The 26,575-nt window shown below is 46.8% G+C and overlaps 1 protein-coding gene across 10 annotated transcripts in view; it reads right to left on the reverse strand.

The window, feature by feature from the left end:
• The window catches only part of CCDC158 (coiled-coil domain containing 158), a 71,516-nt gene that overhangs the window by 19,420 nt on the left and 25,521 nt on the right, over positions 1-26,575 (reverse strand). For 8 of the 10 annotated variants that reach the window (XM_082236281.1, XM_082236284.1, XM_082236289.1 and 5 more), the window contains 11 exons: positions 24,883-25,080; positions 22,200-22,682; positions 20,400-20,589; positions 17,820-17,978; positions 9,075-9,187; positions 8,182-8,340; positions 7,567-7,659; positions 6,291-6,407; positions 5,064-5,230; positions 3,589-3,642; positions 2,031-2,090 (listed from right to left, as the gene is read on the reverse strand). In XM_082236281.1, coding sequence (XP_082092407.1) covers positions 2,031-2,090; positions 3,589-3,642; positions 5,064-5,230; positions 6,291-6,407; positions 7,567-7,659; positions 8,182-8,340; positions 9,075-9,187; positions 17,820-17,978; positions 20,400-20,589; positions 22,200-22,682; positions 24,883-25,080 — 1,793 coding nt within the window. The remainder of the gene's footprint in view (positions 1-2,030; positions 2,091-3,588; positions 3,643-5,063; positions 5,231-6,290; positions 6,408-7,566; positions 7,660-8,181; positions 8,341-9,074; positions 9,188-17,819; positions 17,979-20,399; positions 20,590-22,199; positions 22,683-24,882; positions 25,081-26,575) is intronic. The other 2 variants (XM_082236283.1, XM_082236282.1) reach the window with 1 other exon arrangement.

Genomic DNA, 26,575 nt, shown 5'->3' on the forward strand with positions numbered 1-26,575 from the left:
TCACACATCTCAACAGCCTACACCCCAAAATACAATTCACTATGGAAATAGAAGACAACAACCAACTCCCCTTTCTTGACGTCCTAATCTACAAAAAACCTGATGGCTCCCTAGGACACACTATCTACCGGAAAAAAACACACACCAACCGCTACTTACATGCACAATCACACCACCACCCTGCACAAATAAACTCCGTAGCCAAGACTCTCATCTCCAGAACCAAACGCCTGGCTGACAAAGACCACTTGACAACTGAGTTACAGAATCTCTCAAATGTGTTAATCGCCAATGGATACCAGAAAAACAGGGTTACGAAGCTAATCCAAAAAGAAACACCCCCCAAAAACCAAGACACAGAAGAAAACAATGGCATGGCCCTCCTTCCTTATATCAAGGGCACTACAGACAAAATTAGCAAAATCCTCCATAAGCACAATATCAAAACAGCCTTCTGCACCAACCAAAAAATAGCCAATATCCTCAGAAACCCAAAAGACAAAATCCAGCTGGAAAACCAAGGGGTCTATGAAATACCCTGCAAAGTCTGCCCAGCCACGTACATTGGACAAACAAACAGACGAATAAATGCACGTATCGCAGAACACAAGAATGCCGTCAAAAAAGAAGAAAAAACTTCCTCTCTTTTCCAACACATGAAAGAAACAGGACACGAAATTAATTTTGCAGATTCCAAATTGCTCTTTAACATGGAACATCACCACAAGAGAATAATCATGGAAGCCATCGAGATAGAGAAACACCCTCACAACATGAACAAGCGTGACGACACGTCCCGCCTGCCAGACATCTGGAAATTAGCCCTCCCCACAAAAACCGACACCAGAACCAGAGGCACACAGAACGCCGTCACCAATCAACCACACCAGACCCAAACCCAGACCCTCTCCACAGACATATTACAGACTCCATCCAGTAGCCAAACTATAGTGGCACCTCCGGATGCTGCACCCCCCTGCAATCCCTACACAGATCTGGCTGGCACAAGGCACAAAACCACAGCTCGCCCCTATACACGAAGCCAAGCCAGAGCACAACTAAATGCAGCACAGCCATCTTCTCAGAAAAACTCTTCACAAGCTCAAGAGGTCAAGACACAAAAGCTTTAGCAACTAATCTACACTTAATGACCCACCCAGTGGTATTCAGAATATCACTCATGAAATCACTCAAGATATCCCTCAAGTAATTAAGGAACAAAAGAAGAAGAGGCACACTAATCTAGGAACTTCCTCTCTGCCCAGAACGTTGGAGGCTATACACCACACCCCTCAACAGTATTTATAGGAACTCAAACACCAGATTCTGCTCTGTTCCAGTAACAAGAAGCCGAAAGCACCAGCCTGAAGATGACGAGTGAGACCTCGTCGAAACGTCGCACAGACACCCCGACTCTTACACGGGAAGACACCCGAAGACACCAAAACCTGCATTCCTGTACCCGTGAAAATCTACGAAAGCAAATATATACACACACACACACACACACACACACACTTACAGAAACTAGGGATGCGGGTGGCGCTGTGGGTTAAACCACAGAGCCTAGGGCTTGCCGATCAGAAGGTCGGCAGTTCGAATCCCCGCGACAGGGTGAGCTCCCATTGTTGGTCCCTGCTCCTGCCAACCTAGCAGTTCGAAAACATGTCAAAGTTCAAGTAGATAAATAGGTACCGCTCCAGTGGGAAGGTAAACAGCGTTTCCATGCGCTGCTCTGGTTCGCCAGAAGCGGCTTAGTCATGCTGGCCACATGACCCAGAAGCTGTACGCCGGCTCCCTCGGCCAATAAAGCGAGATGAGCGTCGCAACCCCAGAGTCGGCCACGACTGGACCTAATGGTCAGGAGTCCCTTTACCTTTACCTTACAGAAACTATGCTAAGAGGATGCTGCCACTGTCTCAGTGGTGAGATTTTCTCTCTCTCCCTAAAACATTTCTCCTTTGTGTAAAAAGGGAGGAGTGACAAATTTGTCATGTCAGAGGACCCAAACCGAAGGCATCATTTCTCACCTGCTGAAACTATCTTGCCCCATGGTGACATCAGAAGGCAGGTCCCGGACTGCAGTTTCCCTGTGTTGAGAGACAAGGGTCTCATTAAAGTGAGAAGAGATGATGCTCAGGCACGAAGCAATACTTGAGCCCCTCTGGAGAAACCCTCTTGGTGAAAAAGGAGAACACTCTTTTAAAGGGGGAATAGAAATCAAAAATAAAATTAAGACTCCTCTGAGCTGGAACCCGCTATGCAGAGAAGGGTGACCAAGATGATCAAGGGTCTGGAAACGAAGCCTTATGAGGAATGGTTGAAGGAGCTGGGTATGTTTTGCCTGGAAAAGAGGAGACTGAGAGAAGAGAGGATAGCCATCTTCATATATCTCTGGGGCTGTCACATGGAAGACTGAGCAAGCTTGTTTTCTCCTGCTGTGGAGGGGAGGACTCTCGAACCAATGTGTGGACTCGTAATCTGGTGAACTGGGTTCGCGTTCCCGCTCCTCCACATGCAGCTGCTGGGTGACCTTGGGCCAGTCATACTTCTCTGAAGACTCTCAGCCCCACTCACCTCACAGAGTGTTTGTTGTGGGGGAGGAAGGGAAAGGAGAATGTTAGCCGCTTTGAGACTCCTTAGGGTAGTGATAAAGCTGGATATGAAATCCAAACTACTACTACTACTACTACTACTATTCTTCTTCTTCTTCTTCTTCTTCTTCTTCTTCTTCTTCTTCTTCTTCTTCTTCTTCTTCTTCTTCTATGGCTTCAAGTTACAAGGAGATCCCAACTCAACACCAGGTAGAACTTTCTGACAGAAAGAGCTGTTCAACAGTGGAATGGTCTCCTTTGGGAGGTTGTGGACTCTCCTTCCTTGGAGGTTTTTAAGCAGAGGTTGGGTGGCCACCCGCTATTGATGCTTTAGCTGAGATTCTTGCATTGCCCGGGGTTGGACTAGATGACCCTCGGGGTCCCTTCAAACTCTACAATTTTATGCTTGTTTTTCTCAACCAGCGCTCTTCCTGAGCAAGTTGCTTGGGTAGCAGTGGTTCATAGGCAAAAGCATTGCTCAAAGAGGCACTGTTTCCTATCTGGTAGCTGCTCTATCCCACACTTTAAGGAGAAATGGTTCATTATTCCATGCTGGATGGAAGCTGCTGGAGAATCAGGGAAGTATTTTGTATTTTTTGCTTGGGCAATCCTCCTCCCTAAGGGAGCTGCTCAGCAGGCTGTGCTTTCCGGGCAAGTCCCACCCTGCCTCTAGGCCAGACGCTGATGTTGGCTCCTGCTGTGCTTGAGTCAGCTCAAGAAACACCTGTAACTGTGGCACAAAGGCGAAAAGGCAGGCTGGAGGGAACGCCATCTGTTGGCTGTCCCTGGAACAGCTTTTTGAGTGGCCAAGTAACGCTCATAGATATACAGATATCACAGAAGTGACCGGTAGGTTTTCATGAAACTAAAGAGCAACTTGTACATTAAAAGAAATACAGAACTGTGACAAATGCACCCTCGCTCTTCTACCTGGCAGCGCCACAGAAACTTTGATCTTCAAAGGAATTTCAGAGCCTCGGCTGAATTGGCTCACCTGCTGTAAGTTTCATGTGATCTCCTGCCAATGCAGTCTCTGCTTGCAAGGTCCCTGTGTGGGAGGAAAATACCGCATGAGAGGTGCTTGTTTAAATTCCTAATCTGCCCCCACCCTGGAGAGTAACAGAATGCTTTGAAACAAATAGGTAAGTATAGGGTTGCTAAGCCTTTGTCCAAAGATGCTGCCTATCTATAATGTAGCACAGTGGGTTGGTGGGCAGACTTCAGGCCTGAAGGATCTATTTTGAGTTGTTGTTTCCACTAGAATCCTGAGATTCAGCAGCAGGGAGGGAGAAGAAATTCAGTTCAGTTTACATTTAAAGCTGAAACCATCCCATATGCAGGCTCCAAAACAATATGAGAACCAAAACACAGATATACTTCAAAATTTGCACTTATTCGCTCTTATCCGAATATTACAGCACAATTCTCTAACCAGCGTTTACAAAAAATCACGGATTGCTGGAAATGTGAATTAAATGAACATATTAATGAATGTAACATACAAAAGTGTGTTATATTAGAAATCACTTGCAAAAATGTGTGTGTTAGACAAAGCGGCATACGGAAATATGTTTATTATGAAAATTGGCACTAAGCAGCTGAATAATTTCCATGGGCATTAAAAACACACACACACAAAAAAACAACAACCAGCAAATTGCTGCAGAAATGTGGAAGAGTGAATGAAACACACAGTCCTTCCATATCAAACCCAAACTGGGTTACCCCAAGCTTTCTTCAGTAGTATAATTTAAGGTGGGGTGAGAGTGATTTTGTTGCTGCTATTGTTAGTCAGAAATCCTTGTTGATCTACTGCAAATCACCCTGTGATCTCTCAGTAGATCCTGATCTACTTTCTGCCCTCCCTTGGTGTAATGTACTTAAAAGATTTTGTGGTGGTGATTAAGCCTCTCGGTGATTGGCTGAGCTGCCCTCCTGAATCTGTGGGTGCTAGCGGTTCAGCTGCTGAGATCATAGAGAGGGGCAAGGCTGGCTGAAGAGCCTAGGGAGAACAGGTGTTTGGAGGGGGCTAGAAATATGCAGGAGAAAGGAAAAGATGAGAGAGAGGAGCCTGAGAAGAATAAAGAGAAGAGGGGGGAGAAGAGAAGAGGGAGAAATTAGAGGTGTACATGGAGCTACATGGGTGAGGGACACCAAGTTCCATGTTCATTTGAAAGAACTAGCTCAATCTGAATTTCAAAGTTCACCTACTACATCAATCACCTTTCACTCCTGCCTGCCGCAGGGCAAAACTAGAATCCAATTTGAAGCCTGTTAGTGGATTAACACAGCATGGGTGATGTATCAGTAAATCAGAAACCACAGTACTTGTCGCACACTGTATGAGCAGAAAGTCCCTTGCCTAAGAATCATTCATTTCCGAAACGAATCATTCTTTTCCAAACCCATGGATAATAAGATTTCACTCATTTCCAAAGGCATGTTCATGGTGTTTTTGTACATTCTTACAATAAATTGCTAGTGCCTTCCAGAATCGAATCGGGCTCGCTGTCACTTTCTCTGCTGGGGAGAATGGTAGAGGGGATCTCATCGATGGTACACCGCAATTCTTGGAGGAGTTGCTTTAAATCTCGTAATGGGTCATCCTTGCCAGGGCAGCTGGCCCTGGATGGTATCTGAATGGAAATACGGATTTCAAATACTATGAAAACAGGCCTTCACTTTTCAGAAGCATAACGAAACACCCCCAAATAAATATAGTAATTTTTTTTGGCACTAGTTAAAAGCAACATCTACTTTCATTTTTATATTGTCTGACCAATTACGGAGAATTGCTATCCCACAGGTGGTAGTGATGCCCACCTGTTCCAAATACTACGGATGTCTTCGCTTTTTTTTTCCTTCAAAGAGGAGGGATGTTCCCTAAACTGCACTGCTGTATTAACCAAGTTACCGTACTTTTCCGTGTATAAGACAAGGTTTTTTTCTTTAAAAGTTATGTCCAAAAATTGGTGGTCATCTTATACATGGATAGTGCATAAGGTGGTACGTGGGATTGGTTGCTGCCGCGAGCCGGAGATCGGCAGCGGCTATTGGGCATGTTATTGGTGGCTGTGGCAAGGGCTGCGGATGATTGGCTGCCGCTGTGGCAATAGGGCGGGCGATTTGCGGCTTTTGGGATGTGTGCAAGTGTCAGCATTGGGCAGACAAGTAAGCGATTTTCGGCAGTCTCGACAACTTTGTGCCCCCCCCAAAGCTCAACAACTATGGGCAATCCTCCCCATTTCCCTAATTTTGAGTCCCCAAAACAGGAGGAGTCTTATACATGGAAAAATACGGAAATTTATGGAAGTTAAAGGTAAAGGGACCCCTAACCATTAGGTCCAGTCGTGACAGACTCTGGAGTTGCAGCGCTCATCTTGCTTTACTGGCTGAGGGAGCCAGCATACAGATTCCGGGTCATGTGGCCAGTATGACTAAGCTGCTTTTGCTGAACCAGAGCAACGCATGGAAACGCTGTTTACCTTCCCGCCGGAGCGGTACCTATTTATCTACTTGCTCTTTGATGTGCTTTTGAACTGCTAGGTTGGCAGGAGCAGGGGCCGAGCAATGGGAGCTCACCCCGTGGCGGGGATTCGAACCGCCAACCTTCTGATCGGCAAGTCCTACGCTCTGTGGTTTAACCCACAGCACCACCTGTTGCTAAACCTGGCAGGGATATTTTGTGATACTTACGATGTGGCCAGCGAAGGCTTGGGATGCTGGTGCGCTAGAAGAGTGGGAATGAGGCAAGGATGAGAGTCGTGGCCTGGCCGAAGAGGAACCCAGCAGGTACCCCGGTCCTTGCAGCTCCTGTGGACGAAGGAGCGTCTGAGTAAGCAGAATAAAAATTATGTTCATAGGGCTTCGGTTTCGGCAAAGAATCCAGAATGGAAGGTTGCCAGAGAAACATTAGGCGTGTGCCCACTTACAGAGAGCTCCCTAATCTACAATCTACAATAGCTGCCCAGCATTAATGATGGGTCAATTAATAGAAATATAAAATATGGGGACTAGGCTGTTCAACAAACCCAGATGCTAACTCCGGGCAGACTATGCATCTCTATCCCCAATATCCCCAACCTCATGTGCAATTCCCATCCACCCCCAAAGGTGCTTTTTAGTGCAAACAGCACATTTAGGGACAAATAATATCTTGTGGGGTTGGGTGGGGAGTTTGATAAGCAGCACACTGTGAACTGGGACTCTGTAGTCACTTTTTCTTCAAAATAAAACGCGACCAGTTCAGGCGCATTTTTAAGAAAGCATGTTTCATCCCAGTCTGTGCTTTCTCGCCGTATCTACGCAGGAAGAACTATTATAAGAGCTAATAACATCAGCCATGCCATCAAAGGCTCATACACCTGCAAAGTGATAGATGCCACACTGGTTGAGAATAAACGGATGCAGATCTGACATAAAAACTGTTGATATTCAGAAACCGGGAGATTTGCCACTGCCACTACTTACCTGAACGACGCTTCCATTGTGAAATTGCTGGACCAGACTGATTCTATTCATTTAGGGCTCAGTCAAGAGTGGATTTATGCATAAGCAACGTTGCAGAAAGGCTCATACAAGTTTTAATTACCAGGCAAATTATGAGGCACCAGCTTTCATTAGTGGACTTAATAGCTCAGTTGGTAGAGCACAAGGCTCTTAATGTCAGGGTTGTGGATTCAAGCCCCACTTTGGGCAAAAAGATTCCTGCATTGCAGAGGTTTGGACCTTCCAACTCTACAATTCTATGACTTTATGATTCTGAGGGAAACATGGGGTGCAGTTTGGAAACCGCAAGCTACCCCCCTGCACCCAAAAGTATGCTTTGGGAAAAAGTGTACAATAATTAGCTGGTGTGGGCATGCATTAAGAATGTTCTGGGGTAAGAGAGATAAGCATGGTTTTCAAAAATTAAATTTAGTTGTAAAGGATATGCTCCCAGTGCACCTCTTCAATGAAGCCGAAAACTTACTTTCACATCTAAAGTGTGCTGAAGCTTGAAGCGCATTGCTTCCTGTTCCTGCCGCTGCATAATGCACTGACATTCTGCAAACTGCATAGAAGCCTGTGAGAGAAAATGGCGGAGATTATTCACCTTCATGAGGGAACTTTGTGTAGTAAAACTTGAGGCCCTTGAAGAGTTTTTCTTGGTAAACTCACACAAGCTTTTCAAACAACAACAACCCTAAAAGCCACTGGATGGTATGCAGCTAAGTTTTGCTCAGAGAGCAGACCCACTGAAATAAATGGCGCCAATGCTCATGGTCATTCATTTCAATGGGGCTACTCTGAACAAAACTGAGTTAAATACCAGCCACAGTCCTGTTTGGGGGCTTGGTTGCGAGTATACTGAGTGGTACAAAAAAGGAAATAAATCCCAAGAAACTGAACATGTGATAAAAAAAAAAAAGCTTGGGCTCAAAAGATGGTTACAAACTGGCATAAATAAATGTGGAAGAAAATTTTTAAAAAGTATGCCATCTAATAACAACTCAAAACAAACAGTATGTCTACTAATACCAGGGATGGGACAAAATAATACAAAGTCAGATAGGCATGGTACAAAATATATTATTATTATTATTACTTTATCCAGTGCTGCCTCCATGGTAGCAAGTTTTTCTCTCAACCGTTTATCCTGTGACTTAAGAACCTCCAGCTCTCCAGCCATTTTGTTGTTTAAAGAAGCCACACAGCTCAATTCCTGGCTTAACTTATTCCTTTCTTCTTTCAGATAATGTTTCTCCTAGATGGACAAAGTTGAAAGAATAGAACAAAATTTGAAGAAAAGGTAAACACAGCACTGCATTTTGATTTCAAAATCTGAATTTCTGATCATTATTTCCTGGAATTTAATCAGATTGTGATTAAATGGACAATGGCCCCACTTCTATGAGGTAACACATAGAAACTGATCTTAATTATCTATCTGCAAACCAGCCGGTAGGTTAAATATTCTAGCTGGACATGATCATTGGCCCCAACTCAGAATGTGATATAGCAAATCATTTTTTAAAAAAATCAGTATTGAAATATGCAACTTAACAAATTCAAAACCTCCCTGTAAAAGTTATCATAACATTGACATACTGTTCCATTTCAAATGCCCTATCAGCTTGACTGATCTTCTGTCCTTTCTATTAGCCAAAGGAAGATGCTTCTATGTGGGTTTCATGTAAACAATCTACATATTTTGACTGAATTCTCCTAGCAAAAGCTGCTATATCCCAAGTACCCTGAGGGCTCTTTTAGTATATAAAAGGACCACCCTAAGATAATGCTCAGTGGAATTTGTGAGCTTAGTTAAGTAAATTTGATCCCCCCCCCCCCGTAAGAATCTTTGCTAATGCAAAATACATACGTTCAAGGCAAATTTACACCGATAACACTCATTTTAGCATGGCTTTGGCATGTTAGAATTTGGTCCAGCCATTCTACTGGGACACATTTATCTAAATTATGTATCTTAGCAGTTTTGACCTTAGTTGCGTTGGTCATTGCTTCCTCCAGGAACTTAATCTTGCTCTGCAAAGCATCTATCTGTCCGCGCTTGGCTGTGATTTGCTTTTGCATCCCCATTGCAACTTTCATTGCTATAAAAGACAAGATTTCCAAAGCATTAGCGGCATCGTGTCTGACAGCAAAGTTTAAGAAATGCCTTGTGGGTAAAATACTGAGCTTTCGGTAGAGGCAGGGCCTAAGGCTTCTTGTCCTGGGCAAAAATAACATTATTCTACTATGTCTGAAATGAGAGGAAGACAGTGTGCATAATTAAAGTATATTTATACTATAACGACTAATGATCTAACCCAGCTGTTCTCAAATGGGAGGCAGGACGCACAAATAGCTTGAAGGTGTTTAAGATTCATAAGGCTGGCAGTAGGGAATGGCAGTGTAGAATGTAGGTCTAATTTTACTTAGCATGTAATCTAGATTCTGGGATTGATCCATGGGCCCAAAATAAAAAAAAACAACAATTCCATTGCTGAGCTCTTATGTAAACAGAAGCATCTACACTACAAATCTACCCCAAAACCTGGGAATTGTAGTTTGGTTAGAACACTAAGAATTCTTTGTTAAGAGATTTCTACCCCACCTGTCAGGGAACTGCCATCAGAGGAAAGGGAGGTGGAAGGGCTCACAGAGGCTGGCAGGGAGTCAGCAGCGAAAGCAGGGACCAGCAGGGGGAGAGAGGGGTCTCTGGAGGAGGGTCTCATGAATGCGGAGAGAGACGCAGCAGCAAAAGCAGGAACTAGCAGGGAAGAGGGAGGGATCAGGGACACGTCCAGCGAGAACAGCGGGGAGGTGTCAGAAGCTCCTATAGGGAGACCCATGCTTCGCAGGAAGCTGCCACGTCGTGAGTCCAGAAGACGCGTTTCCGTTAAGGAGCTTCTTTGCTGGAAGCGCTTCCGCAGACAGCCACTGTCGGAATCTACGAGTGACTAGGGCAGACATGTTTGAGGAGCTCTGTCACACACAGAGGTTTGTGGAGTGGCACAAACTCTGAGGGAGCACGATTTTACGCACAAGCAGCTAATCATCCCATCATAGCATTCCGACAGTCTCTGTACGCTGCCTGTGCAGGAGAAGGCATCATGAGCGACCCAGCCGGAACCGAAGGAGCAGGGGTTGGAGCTGGTCCAAGCTTGGAAGAAAGATACCGAGCGTTGGAAATCCAACTTGCGCTGCAGACGGCGAGGCTTGAGGAGAGAAGGGCTCAGGATGCAGACAAGAAGGGGAGAGCCACCCAGTTCACCAGAAAGGTACCAGGATTGGTGCAGAAGTTTGGGGGGGACCCCAAGGACTACCATGCCTTTAGGACAGAGATGCAATATGCCCTTAATGTGCAGTTTGATGAGTTCCCTGATGAGGAATCGCGAGTGGCTTTCGTGATTGGGCATCTTGAGAGGGGGGCGAGGGACTGGGTTAGACCCCTGATGACAACGCACAATGACATCCTAAAGGACACTATGAAGTTCTTTCGTGCAATGGATATCATGTTTTCCAGCGATATTGAGGAGGGAGTGGTGCGCAGACAGCTAAAGGCTTGCAAGCAGGGAAGCCGATCTGTCCGTGAGTACTGGACTGAGTTTACCATGCTGGTTCACAGATTGGGGTGGGATTTATCGGCGGCACCCATTCAGATGCTATTTGAAGAAGGTCTTTCTTCGGCTGTGAAAGACGAACTGTCCCGGAGCCCCAGGGCGGTGTCTATGGATCAGCTGACCAAATCTGCGCTGACCATAGGAGCGCGCCAGGAGGCAAGAGCTTTGGAGAGGCGGGAAGGTAAAGGGGAACGTTGGAAGGAGTTCCGCATTCCAGACATTCCTGAGCCAGATTTCCCGCCGGCAGAGCCGATGGAAATCGGAACAGCGCGCGCGCGCGCAGTTTCAAAGCCCAGTGAGGGGGCTAAGAAGGAGGGAAAGGGCGCACGGAAATGCTATCTCTGCCAACAGCCAGGCCACTTTGCCAGAGTCTGCCCCCAGAGGAAGGAATGGCAAGGGATGGTGGGAGCTGTTGAGGGAAGAGAGCAGGGAGAAACGGAGCAGGTAAAAGCCAACGCCTGGTTGCCACAGTTGGGGCACAGCAGCCAGGCCAAAGAGCAGTGAAAGTGCCCGTGCCAGAAGCTCCTCAACCTGCTCTAGTGATTGAAGTGTCGCTAGAGCTGCAAAATGGACACCCCCTAAAAATAAAGGCGCTGTTGGACTCAGGCAGCTCCTGCAATTTTATGAGCAAGGAGTTTGCTGCTGAACATCAGATACAGACGATCCCTTTAAGCAACCCCCTGCAGGTGACCACGATCGATGGCAGGGAGTTGTTGGGAGGAGGGGTCAGCTTGCAGACTGTCCCAATGATAATGAGGGTGGCAAGGCACACAGAACTGATAGCGTTTAATGTGGCCACCTTGGGAGGCGCTCCCATTATTTTGGGAATGAGCTGGCTAGCGCTACATGATCCGCTGGTGGGCTGGCATCAGAGAGTGGTTTCCTTTGGTTCAGCACATTGCTTAGAACACTGCAAAGGGGAAAAGGGTTCAGCAGGGGCCCAAGCCACCCTAGCAGGGACTGAAGTAATGGAGAAGGTGAAGGTACCACCACAATATGCAGATCTCAGCGACGTGTTCAGCGAGAAGGAAGCCGACCAACTACCCCCGCATAGGCCCTTTGACTGTCAGATCAATTTACTCCCTGGAGCACAGCTTCCTGTAGGCAAGTTGTATGCCATGTCAGACAGAGAAATGCAGGAGCTGCGAGAGTTCATTGACAAGAACCTGAAGAGAGGCTTCATCAGAGAGTCCAAAGCAGCGGGGGGTAGCCCAGTGTTTTTTGTGGATAAAAAGAACACGGACAAGCCGAGACTTGTGTGTGATTTCAGGGGGTTAAATGCAGTGACAGAACCAGTGGCTTTCCCTATGCCCAGGATTGATGACATTTTGACCAGGGTGCGGAAGGGAAAGATTTTTACAAAGCTGGATCTAAGGGGGGCGTACAACCTGATACGTATAAGGAAAGGGGATGAATGGAAAACCACCATGTTCACCCCTTTAGGGGCATTTGAATATCTCGTTATGCCATTTGGATTACAGGCAGGCTCCGCATGCTTTCAATCGTTTATGAACCACGTACTGGGGCCTTTGCTCTACAAGAATTGCGTGGCCTTCCTAGATGATGTGTTGGTGTATTCGGAGAATGAGGAGCAGCATGTGAGAGACGTCAGAGAAGTGTTGAGCAGGCTGCAAGCCAACAGGCTGTGGGTGAAACTGGAGAAGTGTCAGTTTCATACCAAGGAGGTGGAATTCCTGGGGTACCGCCTGTCAGACAAGGGATTGGCCATGGATCCCAGCAAGGTCCAGGCAGTGCTGGAATGGAAAACACCCAAAACCAAGAAGGATGTGCAGAGGTTCCTAGGGTTTGGAAACTTTTATCGTAAGTTCATCCGAAACTTTGCACACCTGACGGCGCCCATTACGGACTGTCTCAGCAGTAAGAAGAAATTTGTTTGGACTGCGGAGGCGGAGCGAGCGTTTGAGGAACTGAAAAGGGCCTTCGCCTCTGAAGAACAACTTCTGCATGTGGATTTACAAAAAAAGCTGAGGGTCGAAACAGACGCATCGGACAGAGCCATAGGGGCGGTGCTTCTTCTTCTGCAGCCAGGGAAGGAGGAGTCAGAGTGGCGACCGTGTGCCTTCTTTTCGCGAAAGCTGAACAAATCCGAGAGGAACTACACGGTGTACGACCGGGAACTTCTTGCTATTCATGAGGCTTTCCGGAGATGGAGGCACCTGCTAATTGGTGCACAACATAAGGTACAAGTGTGCACGGACCATAAGAACCTAGAGTATTGGAGAACTGCGCGAGTGCTCAACCAACGGCAGTTGAGATGGGCCCAGGAGTTTTCCAAATTTAACTTTGAGATTTGTTACGTGCCAGGCCCAGAGAACGTTAGGGCGGACGCTCTCTCACGCAAACCTGAATATTTGGAGGGGGAGGGAGCACCCGAAGAAACCCATGTCATTCCAGAGGACCGCTGGGTGTGTGGGGCGGCATTGGTGGGGCAAAGGGAACTGGTAGAGGGAACGGTGCATGATGAATACGCCCAGGACAAACTCAGGGGTCTCAGGAGGGAGGGATACAAACCCGGGGGTTTTGAGGAGAGAAACGGGGCGTTGTATTACAAGGGAGCGTTATATATACCTGAAGGTGAATTGAGGGAGAAGGTACTCAAGCAACTGCACGATAGCCCCACAGCAGGGCATTTTGGGCAACACAAAACCATGTGGCTGGTTACCAGGGAATTTTGGTGGCCCAAGGTCAGGGAAGATGTGCGGGAGTATGTGAGAGGGTGTGACCAATGCCAACGGGCCAAGGGGGAGAGGCGGGCACCGGCAGGGTTATTAGAACCACTACCCACACCTGAAAGACCATGGGAAACAGTGGCAATAGATTTCATGACTGATCTGCCAAGGTCCAGAGGGAAAACGGCCATCATGGTTGTGGTAGACCTGTTAACCAAAATGGCCCACTTTATAGCCTGCTCACATGCGGTCACGGCAGAAGAAACCGCTAAATTGTTTGTAGAAAATGTGTTTAGGTTGCATGGCGCCCCCTTGAGGGTGGTTTCAGACCGAGGGAAACAATTTACTTCCAGGTTCTGGAGGAAGCTCATGAGCTTACTGCATGTAGAGGTTAATTTCTCAACTGCCCGGCATCCTGAAACCAACGGGCAGGCGGAAAGAGCTAATGGTGTCCTCCAGCAATATTTAAGGTGTTATGTGAATGACAGAGAGAATGATTGGGTGGAGAAGCTGGCGTTGGCAGAATTTGCCTACAACAATGCAGAGAACGTGTCCACGGGGATGAGCCCCTTTTTGGCTAATTACGGGTGCCATCCCCGAGCCTTCCCAGGGGGGGAAGGGGAGAACTGGAGCGTTCCAGCTGCAGAACAGTTCGTAGAAGAAATGGAAGCGATCCATCGCCAGCTCCAACTTAACTTAAACAGGGCTAAGGAGGAATATAAGAGGCAGGCAGACAAAAACAGAAGAGAAGGGGAAAGCATTAGGGTGGGGGACCAGGTGTGGCTGTCAACCCAAGGGTTACCATTCAAAGGGGGTTGTAAGAAGTTAAGACCCAAAAGGTTGGGCCCATTTGAAGTCACGCAGCAGGTCAACCCAGTGGCTTTCAGACTCCGGTTACCGAACCACATGAAGCTGCACCCAGTTTTCCACAGGTCGTTGCTGTCACCGTATAAAGGGGACAGAGAAGGGCGGGTCAATAGGGGACCAGCAATGGAGGAGAAGGAACACAGCTACCATGTAGCGGAGATTCTCGATTCCAGGTGGGAGATCAAGTAGAGTATTTGGTAATGTGGGAAGGGGAGCCGGAGTCGGAAAACACCTGGGTTATGGCAGAGGATGTAGATGACGAGGTTTTAATAGAAACTTTTCATCAGAGGTTCCCACGTAAACCTCAGCCAGTGGCAAGGTTCCGGAGGGAATACTTTGCCACCACCGACGAAGAAGAAGAGTTGGAGGGGTTCCCTGATTCCGAGGAGGAGGAGGATTCAGCGAGCCGGAACGAAGACCGATGGAGGGAAATGTTCGAGACGTCTGAAGATGAAGAGGATTCTTTTCGGGGTTTTATCTCCTCACCGCCCAGAAGAGAGAGAATGGGCGGGGGGGGAGGGGGCCCTGGAGGGGAGGTGGATGTCAGGGAACTGCCATCAGAGGAAAGGGAGGTGGAAGGGCTCACAGAGGCTGGCAGGGAGTCAGCAGCGAAAGCAGGGACCAGCAGGGGGAGAGAGGGGTCTCTGGAGGAGGGTCTCATGAATGCGGAGAGAGACGCAGCAGCAAAAGCAGGAACTAGCAGGGAAGAGGGAGGGATCAGGGACACGTCCAGCGAGAACAGCGGGGAGGTGTCAGAAGCTCCTATAGGGAGACCCATGCTTCGCAGGAAGCTGCCACGTCGTGAGTCCAGAAGACGCGTTTCCGTTAAGGAGCTTCTTTGCTGGAAGCGCTTCCGCAGACAGCCACTGTCGGAATCTACGAGTGACTAGGGCAGACATGTTTGAGGAGCTCTGTCACACACAGAGGTTTGTGGAGTGGCACAAACTCTGAGGGAGCACGATTTTACGCACAAGCAGCTAATCATCCCATCATACAAATAGAGCAAATAGATCCACAGAAGACGCCATCAATACCACTCTCCATGCTGCTCTGTCCCATCTGGAGCAGCCGGGGAGTTATGTGAGGCTGCTGTTTGTTGATTTTAGCTCTGCTTTTAACACTATCCTCCCCCATAGACTGGTGTCCAAGCTAGAGGCGATTGGACTCTCCAACTCCACCTGTCTCTGGGTTTTGGATTTTTTGTCAGAACGTTCCCAGAGGGTTAGAGTAGGGTCACACATGTCCACAGCCCTTAGCCTTAACACCGGCTCACCACAGGGTTGTGTGTTGAGTCCCCTGCTCTACACTATCTATACGTATGACTGTACAGCCATCTATTCCAGCAACAAAATCATCAAGTTTGCTGATGACACTACGGTGGTAGGGCTCATTTCAGGAGGGGATGAGTCCGCCTATCGGGACGAGGTGGAGCGGCTCTGTGTTTGGTGTGGAGAGAACAATCTGGCTCTTAATACGGCTAAGACCAAGGAATTGGTGGTGGATTACAGGAAAAAAAAGGCGGACATTCAGCCCTTGTATATCAACGGGGAACGGGTGGAGAGGGTGGCGGAATTCAGGTTTTTGGGAGTAGCTATCGATCAGGGCATGACTTGGAGCGCACATACCACTGCTCTGGTGAAGAAGGCCCAGCAGAGAATTTATTTCCTCAGACTTTTAAAGAAGAACAATCTGAGTGAGAGACTGCTGGTGTCCTTCTACCGAGGCTCCATAGAGAGCATTCTTACATACTGTATTTGTGCTTGGTTCTCCAGTTGTACAGCTAGGGAGAGGAAGGTGCTCCAGAAGGTCATAACCACAGCCCAAAGGATTATTGGTCATCCTCTCCCATCTTTGGAAGAACTGTACGGTTCCCGTTGTCTTAGGAAAGCAAATAACATCCTGCAGGATTCATCTCACCCGGGACACTGTCTGTTTGCACTACTGCCTTCTGGCAGAAGATATAGAAACATCAAGTCAAAGACAAATAGACTGAAAAACAGTTTCTATCCAAGAGCTGTGGCCCTTTTGAATGCTGTAACTCGTTAGTGTGACCTGGGAGTTTGATGGGTGTGGTGTGGGTGTGGCTGGAATGTGGTTTGTTTGGTTGTTGTTGTTGTCTTGCTTTTGTTGTTGTAAGGGATGGCATCCAATTTCGTTGCACTTTGTGCAATGTTGCACTTGTGTAATGACAATAAAGAATCTATCTATCTATCTATCTATCTATCTATACCACCCTTTTCAGTTTTCTCTGGAGAGGGGGGAAGATGGTTAAAATGTGGGAAACTCATTGAAGATTAAATTTGTAGATGTAGATCTAAACCTCCTATTCCAAATATGTGGGAGAAATACAAAAAGAAAAGCTGGGAAGAATTTTCAGCAGATTAAAACACATAAATTTTGCAGCTAATTAAAGCTTAGTAATTAGGCAATTACACCTTTTTATCCCTTCTATTTGTGGTCTGTTGACTTCTCTTCACCATCATTGCAGAGAATGAACCACATTTTTTTGTTTGGTTTGTTTGGTAAGATAAATGGAAAAGGGGTTTACAGTACTTACATTTCAATGCAAGCAACATATACAGCAAAGTAATTTGCAGAAAAATACTTCTAATAGTTGGTAAAGGTAAAGGTTAAGGGACCCCTGACCATTAGGTCCAGTCGTGGATGACTCTGGGGTTGCGCTGCTCATCTTACTTTACTGGCCGAGGGAGGCGGCGTTTGTCTACAGACAGCTTCCGGGTCATGTGGCCAGCATGACTAAGCCGCTTCTGGCGAACCAGAGCAGCGCATGGAAATGTCGTTTACCTTCCCACTGGAGCGGTACCTATTTATCTACTTGCACTCTGATGTGCTTTTGAACTGCTAGGTTGGTAGGAGCAGAGACAGAGCAACGGGAGCTCACCCCGTGGCGGGGATTTGAACCACCAACCTTCTGATTGGCAAGTCCTAGGCTCTGTGGTTTAACCCACAGCGCCACCCACGTCCCTTCTTGGTAGTCTTAGCTAATAAGGCTGAAACTAGGAGCCTTAGTCATCAATGTGTGATCATCTTGAAGGATAGTGGAAAGAGAGAGTCTCCTCACAGGCAGGATGGATGGTGGAAAGAGAGAGTCTCCTCACAGGCAGGCAGGATGGTGGAAAGAGAGAGTCTCCTCACAGGCAGAAGGAAATATAAAGGATTGTCTCTTTTGTTATAGAGTTCCCACCCAGAGGAAACAAAGGAAGTGACCGTGCACAGAGGGTTCTCTCTAGGAAGATCAAGAACTCTCTGTGTACTAGCGCTGTGCTTATCTAGCAAAACATGCATTTGTGATTTTGACAGCACACCCCACATAAGCTCTAAAGCCTAGTACATGTATGCTCGTTCACAATTTAGGAACCACTAATTTTGATCATCTCTAGCTGCAAGATTCATCAGTTCCATGGCTTTATAAATCTACACTGAACACTCGGTTTTGATTAAGTGTTGTCCACGGCATTTTTCCTATCTGAAATATCAAAAGACGAAATAAACAGGTTTACAAATTCTGCCTGAAAGGTAACAAAATGAAATAACACTTCCACGATTACCGTGGCCATCAGATCCCTCCATAGTCTTTACAGTGGCCCTGGTTTGCTCCAGCTCAATCTGAGCGGACTTCAGTTGCACTCTCAGCTTGCCCACGGTGGTTTCCATCTCTTCGCTTTTATCTCGGTAGCTGCTCTTCATACTTTCCAGTTCATCTGCAAGGCACAAGTCACAGCGTTGCGTATCTCCAAACACATGTGAGTAAAATAATAATAATAATAATAATAATAATAATAATAATAATAATAATAATAATTTATTTATATCCTGCCCTCCCCAGCTGAAGCTGGGCTCAGAAATGAACACAACATACATATCTCAGGGACCAGTTGGAGGAGAGCAGTATTTAAGGTTTTACATGGCAGCACCAAGTGTATGACAGAACTGGATTGAGGGTGGAATCAGAAATGGATCAGTCACAGAGCAAATTGTAAGTGAGGATCCAGGGCAGACAGGTAGGAAGCAAGGAGGGAGGGGGAAGCTTCTAAAGCATGTAACACAGAACTGGGAATCCTCAGGTTTAGGGACCAAATCATAGAATTGCAGAGTTGGAAGGGACCGTGAGGGTCATCTAGTCCAACCTTCTGCGACACAGGAATATTTTGCCCAACATGGGGCTTGAACCCACAACCCTGAGATTAAGAGTCTCATGCTCTACCAACTGAGCTACGGTCCTCAGGAATCTCTCAGGCTAGAGGACAACAAACATGTTTACACCATGTGAATACACAAAGTAGGCAATGCTGTATAGAATCAGCTACAAAAACAGAGTCCTGTTTATATTGGAAATAAAATACCTGCATCAAATGAAGGAGATGGTGAAGCTGACATACAAAGCACTTTGTATGTATCCCTGCCTATAATTTTGAAGGAAAATGTAACCAATCCACTTTAAATTATTTGATTGCAATGGTTCAGCAGCCAGCAATTTTTAGAGGAACACGTGGAGTGTGTAAACTGAGCCTTCCACTGCAGGCCTCTACAGGTCTACTAAAAAGCAAGTCCCACTGAATTCAATGGAGCTTACTCCCCAAGTAGCTAGGTAAATGCCGTGTAATCCTAAACATTTCCTAAGCAATCCTAAGAAACTTGCCCCACAGCGCCACAAGGTAACGATCTTACAAAATAAAATGAAATAACACTTCCACGATTATCGTGGCCATCAGATCCCTCCATAGTCTTTACAGTGGCCCTGGTTTGCTCCAGCTCAATCTGAGCTTTAACTGAGCTATTATTATTCAGAACTTCCTGGTTTAATTTTTAAGTACAGATCTCCACTGGGGCCGTTTCAGAGCAAGAAAAGTACTCCCAAGAGGGATGTGTGGATTGGAGAAATCAATTAAAAATGATGGTATCTGCAGAACTCCATGATTTATAAAAGAAATATAGATATCTTTCCCCTCCTCTTCCTGGTCTATAAAGTAAACTGAAAATAACACAGTATAACAAAGAAGGGGAGTAGCCAGTGCAGGACCTCAAAACAGGTATTACAGGTGTGTAGCAGGGCTGGTACAAAGCTGGCTATGGGGCCAATGAATTTTAAGTTAATATATTCCCGGAGGGGAAAGATTCAGGCCTATTAACTGCATTAGCCTGGAGTTGGCACTGTTGAGAACCAGTGCCCCAAGACCTGGGACACCCCTGCCTCATTGTTTGTTCAGCAGAGCAGCGGAACTTTGATAGGCACGTGAATTCCAGCAAGACACAGAATGCAGGAAAAGTCTTTAGTAGAGGTTTACTAAGGCATAAATCGTATCTTTTTCTTGCCAGATCCCCAGAAAGGCAAAATTTAGCTCATGTAGAGCAAATCCAGTTTCAGCAGAAAAAAAATACACCACTCAAATATAAACAAATATACATACAAATACAAATAAATATACATACAAATACAAATATTTATATAAAATATTTATATAAATACAAGGAAAAACAGAATAGCAGCAGGAGAGAGAGAGAGTGTGTGTGTGTAACGGAGCACCCCGGGCAGACAATTGGTGTTTCTCAACCTGTGGGTCCCCAGATGTTGTTGGACTACAACTCCCATCATTCCTAGCCAGCATGACCAGTGGTCAGGGATGATGGGAGTTGTAGTCCAACAACATCTGGGGACCCAGAGGTTGAGAACCAGTGGATAGTCTGTCGCCTTGAAGAATTGAGATAGCACAATAGGAGAGAAATATCTGCGCTTTCTCTGCCTTCGAGAAGGCAGGCCTCTAGCACCTGAATAAACCAAGTCACTTCACTCCAAGCCACAAAAGACAAGACACCCTCCTGCATTCTTCTGTGAGCAACAGCGCTTCAGAGGTGAATCTGCCACTCTGGTGTGCTCTGCAGCTCCCCAGCTGGAGTTTGGATGCAGCAGGGGATGCCGTGGTGGGGCTGTGCTGCTAACCTGACCTACCTGAGTCACTGCTACACACTGCAGAGGGGAAGGACGAGGCATCAGAGAGGTCAGCATGGTGCGAATGCACAGGCAGGGCCAATCCGGCCTTCCTGCTGGCATGTACTGTTTGGTTGTGAAGGCAACCCAAAGAAAGATGAAGCAGGTGAATAATATCCTGTCTGGTGGTCCATACCTGCAAGCGTAGCGAGCTCAAGGCGGCTGCTTTTTACTTCACTCATCAGCTCTTCTTTTTCCATGCTTACTTCTTTCAGCGCCCGGAGCCTCTCAGAGCTGGCGTTCATCAGTTTCACCTTCTCCAGCTCCATCTCGCTCAGCCTGGCCTCCAGCTCACGAACCTGGATGTCTTTCTTGTCCAGCAAAATCTAGATAAAACAAGCTAATTCTCCTTTATGCTCCTTGACTAAACGTGCTAGCCCATTTGACCGTCACAGGGCTAGCCTAAATAAGGAGGAGGGGACACAACTTCTGCAAAACTCCCCTCCATAGCTGGTCGCCTGGAAAGCAATTCTTACTTGCCACAGGTGACTAGAAAATGGTAATTTCTAAGCTTGAGAACAGAATGGGAAAAGACACACCACTTTGACAGCAGGGTGGTGATGGCACAGTCTTTGTCTGAATGACAAGTTGCTCAAGACTGAGACGACAGATGAGAGTTAAGAGTCTTTGTATGGCCAGGGCTATACTCATGGGCCTACTGTATTACCTGACCACTGATGACCTAGTAGTTGCAATAGCATCCTCAGGCCATCTGCAGTGATGGTGCCCAAGGGCAGCAGAGAGCTGGCCAGCAGTTCCTTCTGGAAAACTGCCACAGCGGTGCAAAGAGTAAGCTGCTTGACTCTGGCTGCCCAGGCCCCTGATTCAAGACCCCCTCAACCTTGCAGACAATGGATTCATCCAGATACACAACTATATTTTTAGATGATTGAAATGAGCAAAATCAGCTGCGGGAAGGGCCAGTTTGACCCATACACTAAGGCAGCATTCGTCAACCTGCTGGCCTCTAAATGCTTTGCACTACAAGTGACATCTGCCCCAGCCACCACAGTAGTACTGGCTTGGGCTGATGGGAGTTGAAGCCCAAAACATTTGGAGGGCACCATGTTAGTGAAGGCTGCACTAAAGACATTGAACAGTATGAAATATATGAAATATGCACTCTCTGCAAAACCAAATAAACAGAAATCTTATAAATCTCTGAAAGTAACAAAATATGCACTCTTGATGGATTCTCTTAAAAACATAGAACCAAATAAACATAAGTCTTATAGGTCTCTGGAAGTCTTTGTAGACTATGCAAGTCTCTGAAAGAAGCAATGGGTCAGATTGTTATCTGGTGAAAACAAGCCGTAAAGCTTTGTTTTATGACGTCCAACACTGCCGAAGTGGTCCGCAAACAGACGCAGTGAACAGCAATTCCGGATATACCCACTGTTTTGTGGAATTCTTCTTCAGCACAGCAGAAGGATACAGAAATGCTTCATAAACCCATCTTTATGGTAAATGGAATTGTATGGTTACATAACTTTATGACCACTGCTCCATAGCAATTGTTCTATGTTTTCAAGAGAATCCATCAAGAGTGCATATTTTGTGGCTTTCGGAGATTTATAAGATTTCTCTTTATTTGGTTTTGCAGAGAGTGCATATTTCATATATTTCATACTGTTCAATGTTCTGTATAGATTATATAAAGAGTTTACATTGACATTACATTGTTGTACTTGGTCATCATGTTGCCTTGGATATTACTGATAATTGTTTGCAACATAGGAGGTTAATTGTTTGCACTAAAGACATGCCATACGAACTGCCTTCCTGGACCAGATCAATGTGCATTTAGTCAAGCATTCTGTTTAAAGCTAGCTCTTCTGGTCTAGTTTTCTGACCGAGAATTCCCATGACCAAAAGAAAAGCTTTATCTTTTTAAAAAAGTACCAACACTTCCCCACACACAGCGAAACATGCACACCTTAAGCTCATGGAGTTCCATTTTCTTGTCGTTGACTTCTTTGGCGAGCTGGCATTTTTCCATCTCCATCGACCCAGCCGTCCGACTGTGCTGGCCCACAATCTGAGTCATGTTCTCAACTTGCTTCCGCAGGATCTCGATCACCTTCTCCTTCTCCACCACCTGCAGCCTCAGGGAGTCGCAATCCGAGCGCACGCTCCGCAGGTGGTCGCTCTCGCTCTTCAACACCTGGAGCTCCTGCAGCTTCCCGTCCACGCGCCCGCGCAGCTTCTGGATTTCCTCGTTGGTCGCCTCGATCACCTTCTCCTTCTCCTGCAGGCACGCGGTCAGCTCTGCCACGTGCTTCTCTGCTGCGTCCAAGCTCACCTTCTTCTCCGTCAGCTCCTCCACGACTTTGCGGAGCATCTCTTTGGTGGACTCTTGCTGGGAGGCCATGGACGCCATCCTCTCGATGCTTTCGTTCTTTTCCTTAATTGCAGACATCTGGTGGGGACAAAGGTTCCATATGTTTTCATTGTACCAAGGGAGGTTATTACAATTTTGACTGCCCGGGGTGGGACTGGGGAGGCGCGGGGGCTGAAGTGTATGTGGGGTCAAGTCAGTAGCCTCCCCCTCCCCCACAGAGCCTCAGATCAGAGGGGTGGGCTTAATGCTTTTGTCCACTTTCTCCTCCAGTGGACCTTTCCCCTAGGCACCTGTGCAGGATTTCCTCATCACCCTGTCACTCCCGCCATCTCTTTCTTGCTTGCCTATTCTCAGCCACTTCTCCCCTTTGCATAAGACAGTGTCTAGCATGTTTTGGATATCTGGTAGCCATATTCATTCTTTACGGCAAAACCTGGTTTTGTGGAAGGAAACCATGTTTGGGGAAAAATATATCTTGTGATAACTTCTAGAGGGCCAGCGGCTCCCTCTCCTTGCCACCTCTGTGGCATTTAACACCCACCAAGCTGTCTGCTCTGAGCCACCTCTCTTGCCAAATGCCTGAAAGACCTTCCCGCACAGCAGCGCATGAAATATTAGGCCGCAAAGAATTCAAAAAAGGTTTTAATCTTAAATAAGCTTCCAAAAGAGAGGAAGCTCTCTTAAACAGTGCATCAACTTGGCTTCCTCCTTTACTTATCACATTTCTCTCCTGTCTTTCCTCCATGGCTCTCAAGGCAGTGTATATAGCTCTCTCCACGACTTCTCAGAGAGATCAATGGGGCCAAAATGAGCCTTGTGGGGATTTGAACCTGCCTATCTCCTTGATCCTAGTCGGTCAGCATGGTGACCATTGCATTCACAACACACTTGGATGACATTATTCAGGCTGGATTAAGCAGACACTGCCCCATTGCTATTTTTCATAACTTTTCGTCACAAGCATTAAAATAAATTATTTCATCCGAGCACAAAAGTGAGATGTCCAGGGCCGTGGTACTTACAGTACCGCCTGGTACAACTGCTCAGTGCCTCAATTTTTCCTGCAGTTGCAGCCCCACCATGGTCTTTAACTCCAAAAGCAATCATGCCACCTGCAGGCCAGTTGAAGAAATACCCATAGATTGTCCACAACTGAAGCCCCAATGTCAGGGGTGGAGGAAGGGGGTTGCGGTAGGGGCGGCCATCCCGGGTGTCACCACCGAGGGGCGGGGGTGCCAAAATGCCAGGCAGCACTCACCACGGGGCCTGCAGCGCACCCGAGCCACTGGGAAACATGGTAGCTTGGGCACGCACTGGCTCCGTGCTGCCTAAACAGTCCGCCCACTGCCCCAGTTGTAGGACGGCTGAGTAGGAGGAGGCAGCCAGACTCTGGAGGCCCCGTGGTGCACCACGCCCCTATGGGCGGCTCGCCACACCCCTGGGCACTCCGCCCCAGGCGCCCAAGCGGCTTCCTCCGCCACTGCCCAACGTAAACCCCTGCAGGCATAATAATAATAATAATAATAATAATAATAATAATAATAATAATTTTTTATTTATACCCCACCCTTCCCAGTTCAAAAACAAATTTAAAACAGTTAATTAACGCAACAAAAAAACAGCATAAAACAACAGTATAAAACGTGAATAACAATAAATTCAGAATTCAAAAATCAATTTAGGGGGGAAATCCATCTAATAAACATTAGATGATCACCAGGGCTAGCTGGCTAAATTAGTCCTATTTGGGCCAGCGTGGAGACCAGGGGAGAATTAGCTGTGGGATCCCAGAGCGGGTAATCTTCATAAAAAGGGGAGAGGGAGGGAAGGAAGGGGAATGAAAGATCAGGCTAAGTTCAAGTTGAAAGCCAGGCGGAATAGCTCTGTCTTACAGGCCCTGCGGAAGGACGTTAAAACATGCAGGGCCCTGGTCTCATGGGACAGAGCATTCCACCAGGTTGGAGCCATCACTGAGAAGGCCCTGGCCCTGGTGGAGGATAATCTGACTTCCTTAGGGCCCGGGACCTCTAAGCTATGGTCATTCATGGACCTTAAGGTCCTCTGCGGGGCATACCAGGAGAGGCGGTCCCGTAAATATGAGGGCCCTAAGCCACAAGGCACAAGAGTGAAGCACACCTCCAGCTTCAATTGAAGGGGTTAGCAGCATCACTTGGCTATCAGGAACCTGCGAAACACTGCTATACAATCTGCAGTATGGGTGTTTCCCTTTGGCTTGGGGGCGTTTGCATTGTTCCTGGCTTGGGCCACCTTTCCTGACCTGACGTTCCATCTGCCCCTGGGACTCCATCTTCATGGACGACACAATGGACTCCATGCACTGCAGTTCCATGTTTTTGTTGTCCAGCTCCCTCCGCAAGTGGTCAATGGTGATGCTGCTGCCGGTGTCCCGATCCCAGAGCCGCTTGTTCTGCTCTTTTTCCAGATTCAGCTCCATATCTTTCTTATGAAGCTCACTCTGAAAGGCGGGGCGTTTCCCAAGCATTAAAGAAAGCTTTAAAAAGTATTCCATGGGTCTAGTTGGCAGCCATTACAATAGGCTGTAGAAGAGGAGAGGAGGAGGGACGTGGCATCACAATTAGCACTGCTGGGAAATCGGGCTCCTACTTTCCTCCCTCCATCCGGCAGCAGCCTTTCTGGCAGGGTGTAGCAGAGGAGAGAGGAGAAGGGATGTCAGATCACTCCATATAGGGTTGCCATCATCCAAAATATTTTGGACATACAGGAGCTGGGATTCCAGGACTCGGCTGTCAGAAACAGTGCCCAGGTGGAAATTGTAAAAATTTCCCAAGAAAGAGATAACTTTTGTGTCCAGGTTTTCACTTTTTGAAACATGGCAACCCCAAGTCTTGATCGACACAGCTGGTCCTTATGAGAATTTGTAACCAAGAACAGAGTTTTGCTTAATTACTTATTTATTAACAACCATTTCTCCCTATCACCCAATCCATTTTCCTGTTTCCTTGTGTCTTCTTAGGTTGTAAAACTCTGAGGACAGGAACTGCTTTTTGCTTGTTTGTTTCAATTATTTGTTAAGTCACTTTTGGAGCCCTTTTTGAAGGAAGAGTGCGATAATTATTATTTCTGATGATATTTTCTTTTAAATTCTTTGAGAAAAATAATAATAAATGACTAATCCTGCAGGGCAGACCTAGGTGAGTGACTCATTTGCGTAAGCTAAATGCACAATGAACTCCAGCTCAAATGAAACATAGGGTATGATTTCCAGTATCCAAAGTATCGGGAGAGAGAGTGAGAGAGAGAACATGCAAAAGGTACACTGGCTCTCTAGCAGGCAGACATCGGCTAGCTATTAACACCTGAAAGTCCTTGATTTGGGCTAAAGGCCAACATATATTCTTCCCTTAAAATGTTTCTCCAACCCCAAAGTAAGGCTGTAATCTGAAGACGAGATGGAGCCTAAGAAGTCAGACCTCACCTGGAGTACTGTGTCCAGTTCTGGGCACCACAGTTCAAGAAGGACACTGACAAACTAGAACGTGTCCAGAGGAGGGCAACCAAAATGGTCAAAGGCCTGGAAACGATGCCTTATGAGGAACGGCTAAGGGAGCTGGGCATGTTTAGCCTGGAGAAGAGGAGGTTAAGGGGTGATATGATAGCCATGTTCAAATATATAAAAGGATGTCACATAGAGGAGGGAGAAAGGTTGTTTTCTGCTGCTCCAGAGAAGCGGACACGGAGCAATGGATCCAAACTACAAGAAAGAAGATTCCACCTAAACATTAGGAAGAACTTCCTGACAGTAAGAGCTGTTCGACAGTGGAATTTGCTGCCAAGGAGTGTGGTGGAGTCTCCTACTTTGGAGGTCTTTAAGCAGAGGCTTGACAACCATATGTCAGGAGTGCTCTGATGGTGTTTCCTGCTTGGCAGGGGGTTGGACTCGATGGCCCTTGTGGTCTCTTCCAACTCTATGATTCTATGATTCTATTCTA

Source organism: Podarcis vaucheri (assembly GCF_965113315.1).
Source record: "Podarcis vaucheri genome assembly, chromosome: 9".
NCBI lineage: Eukaryota > Metazoa > Chordata > Lepidosauria > Squamata > Lacertidae > Podarcis > Podarcis vaucheri.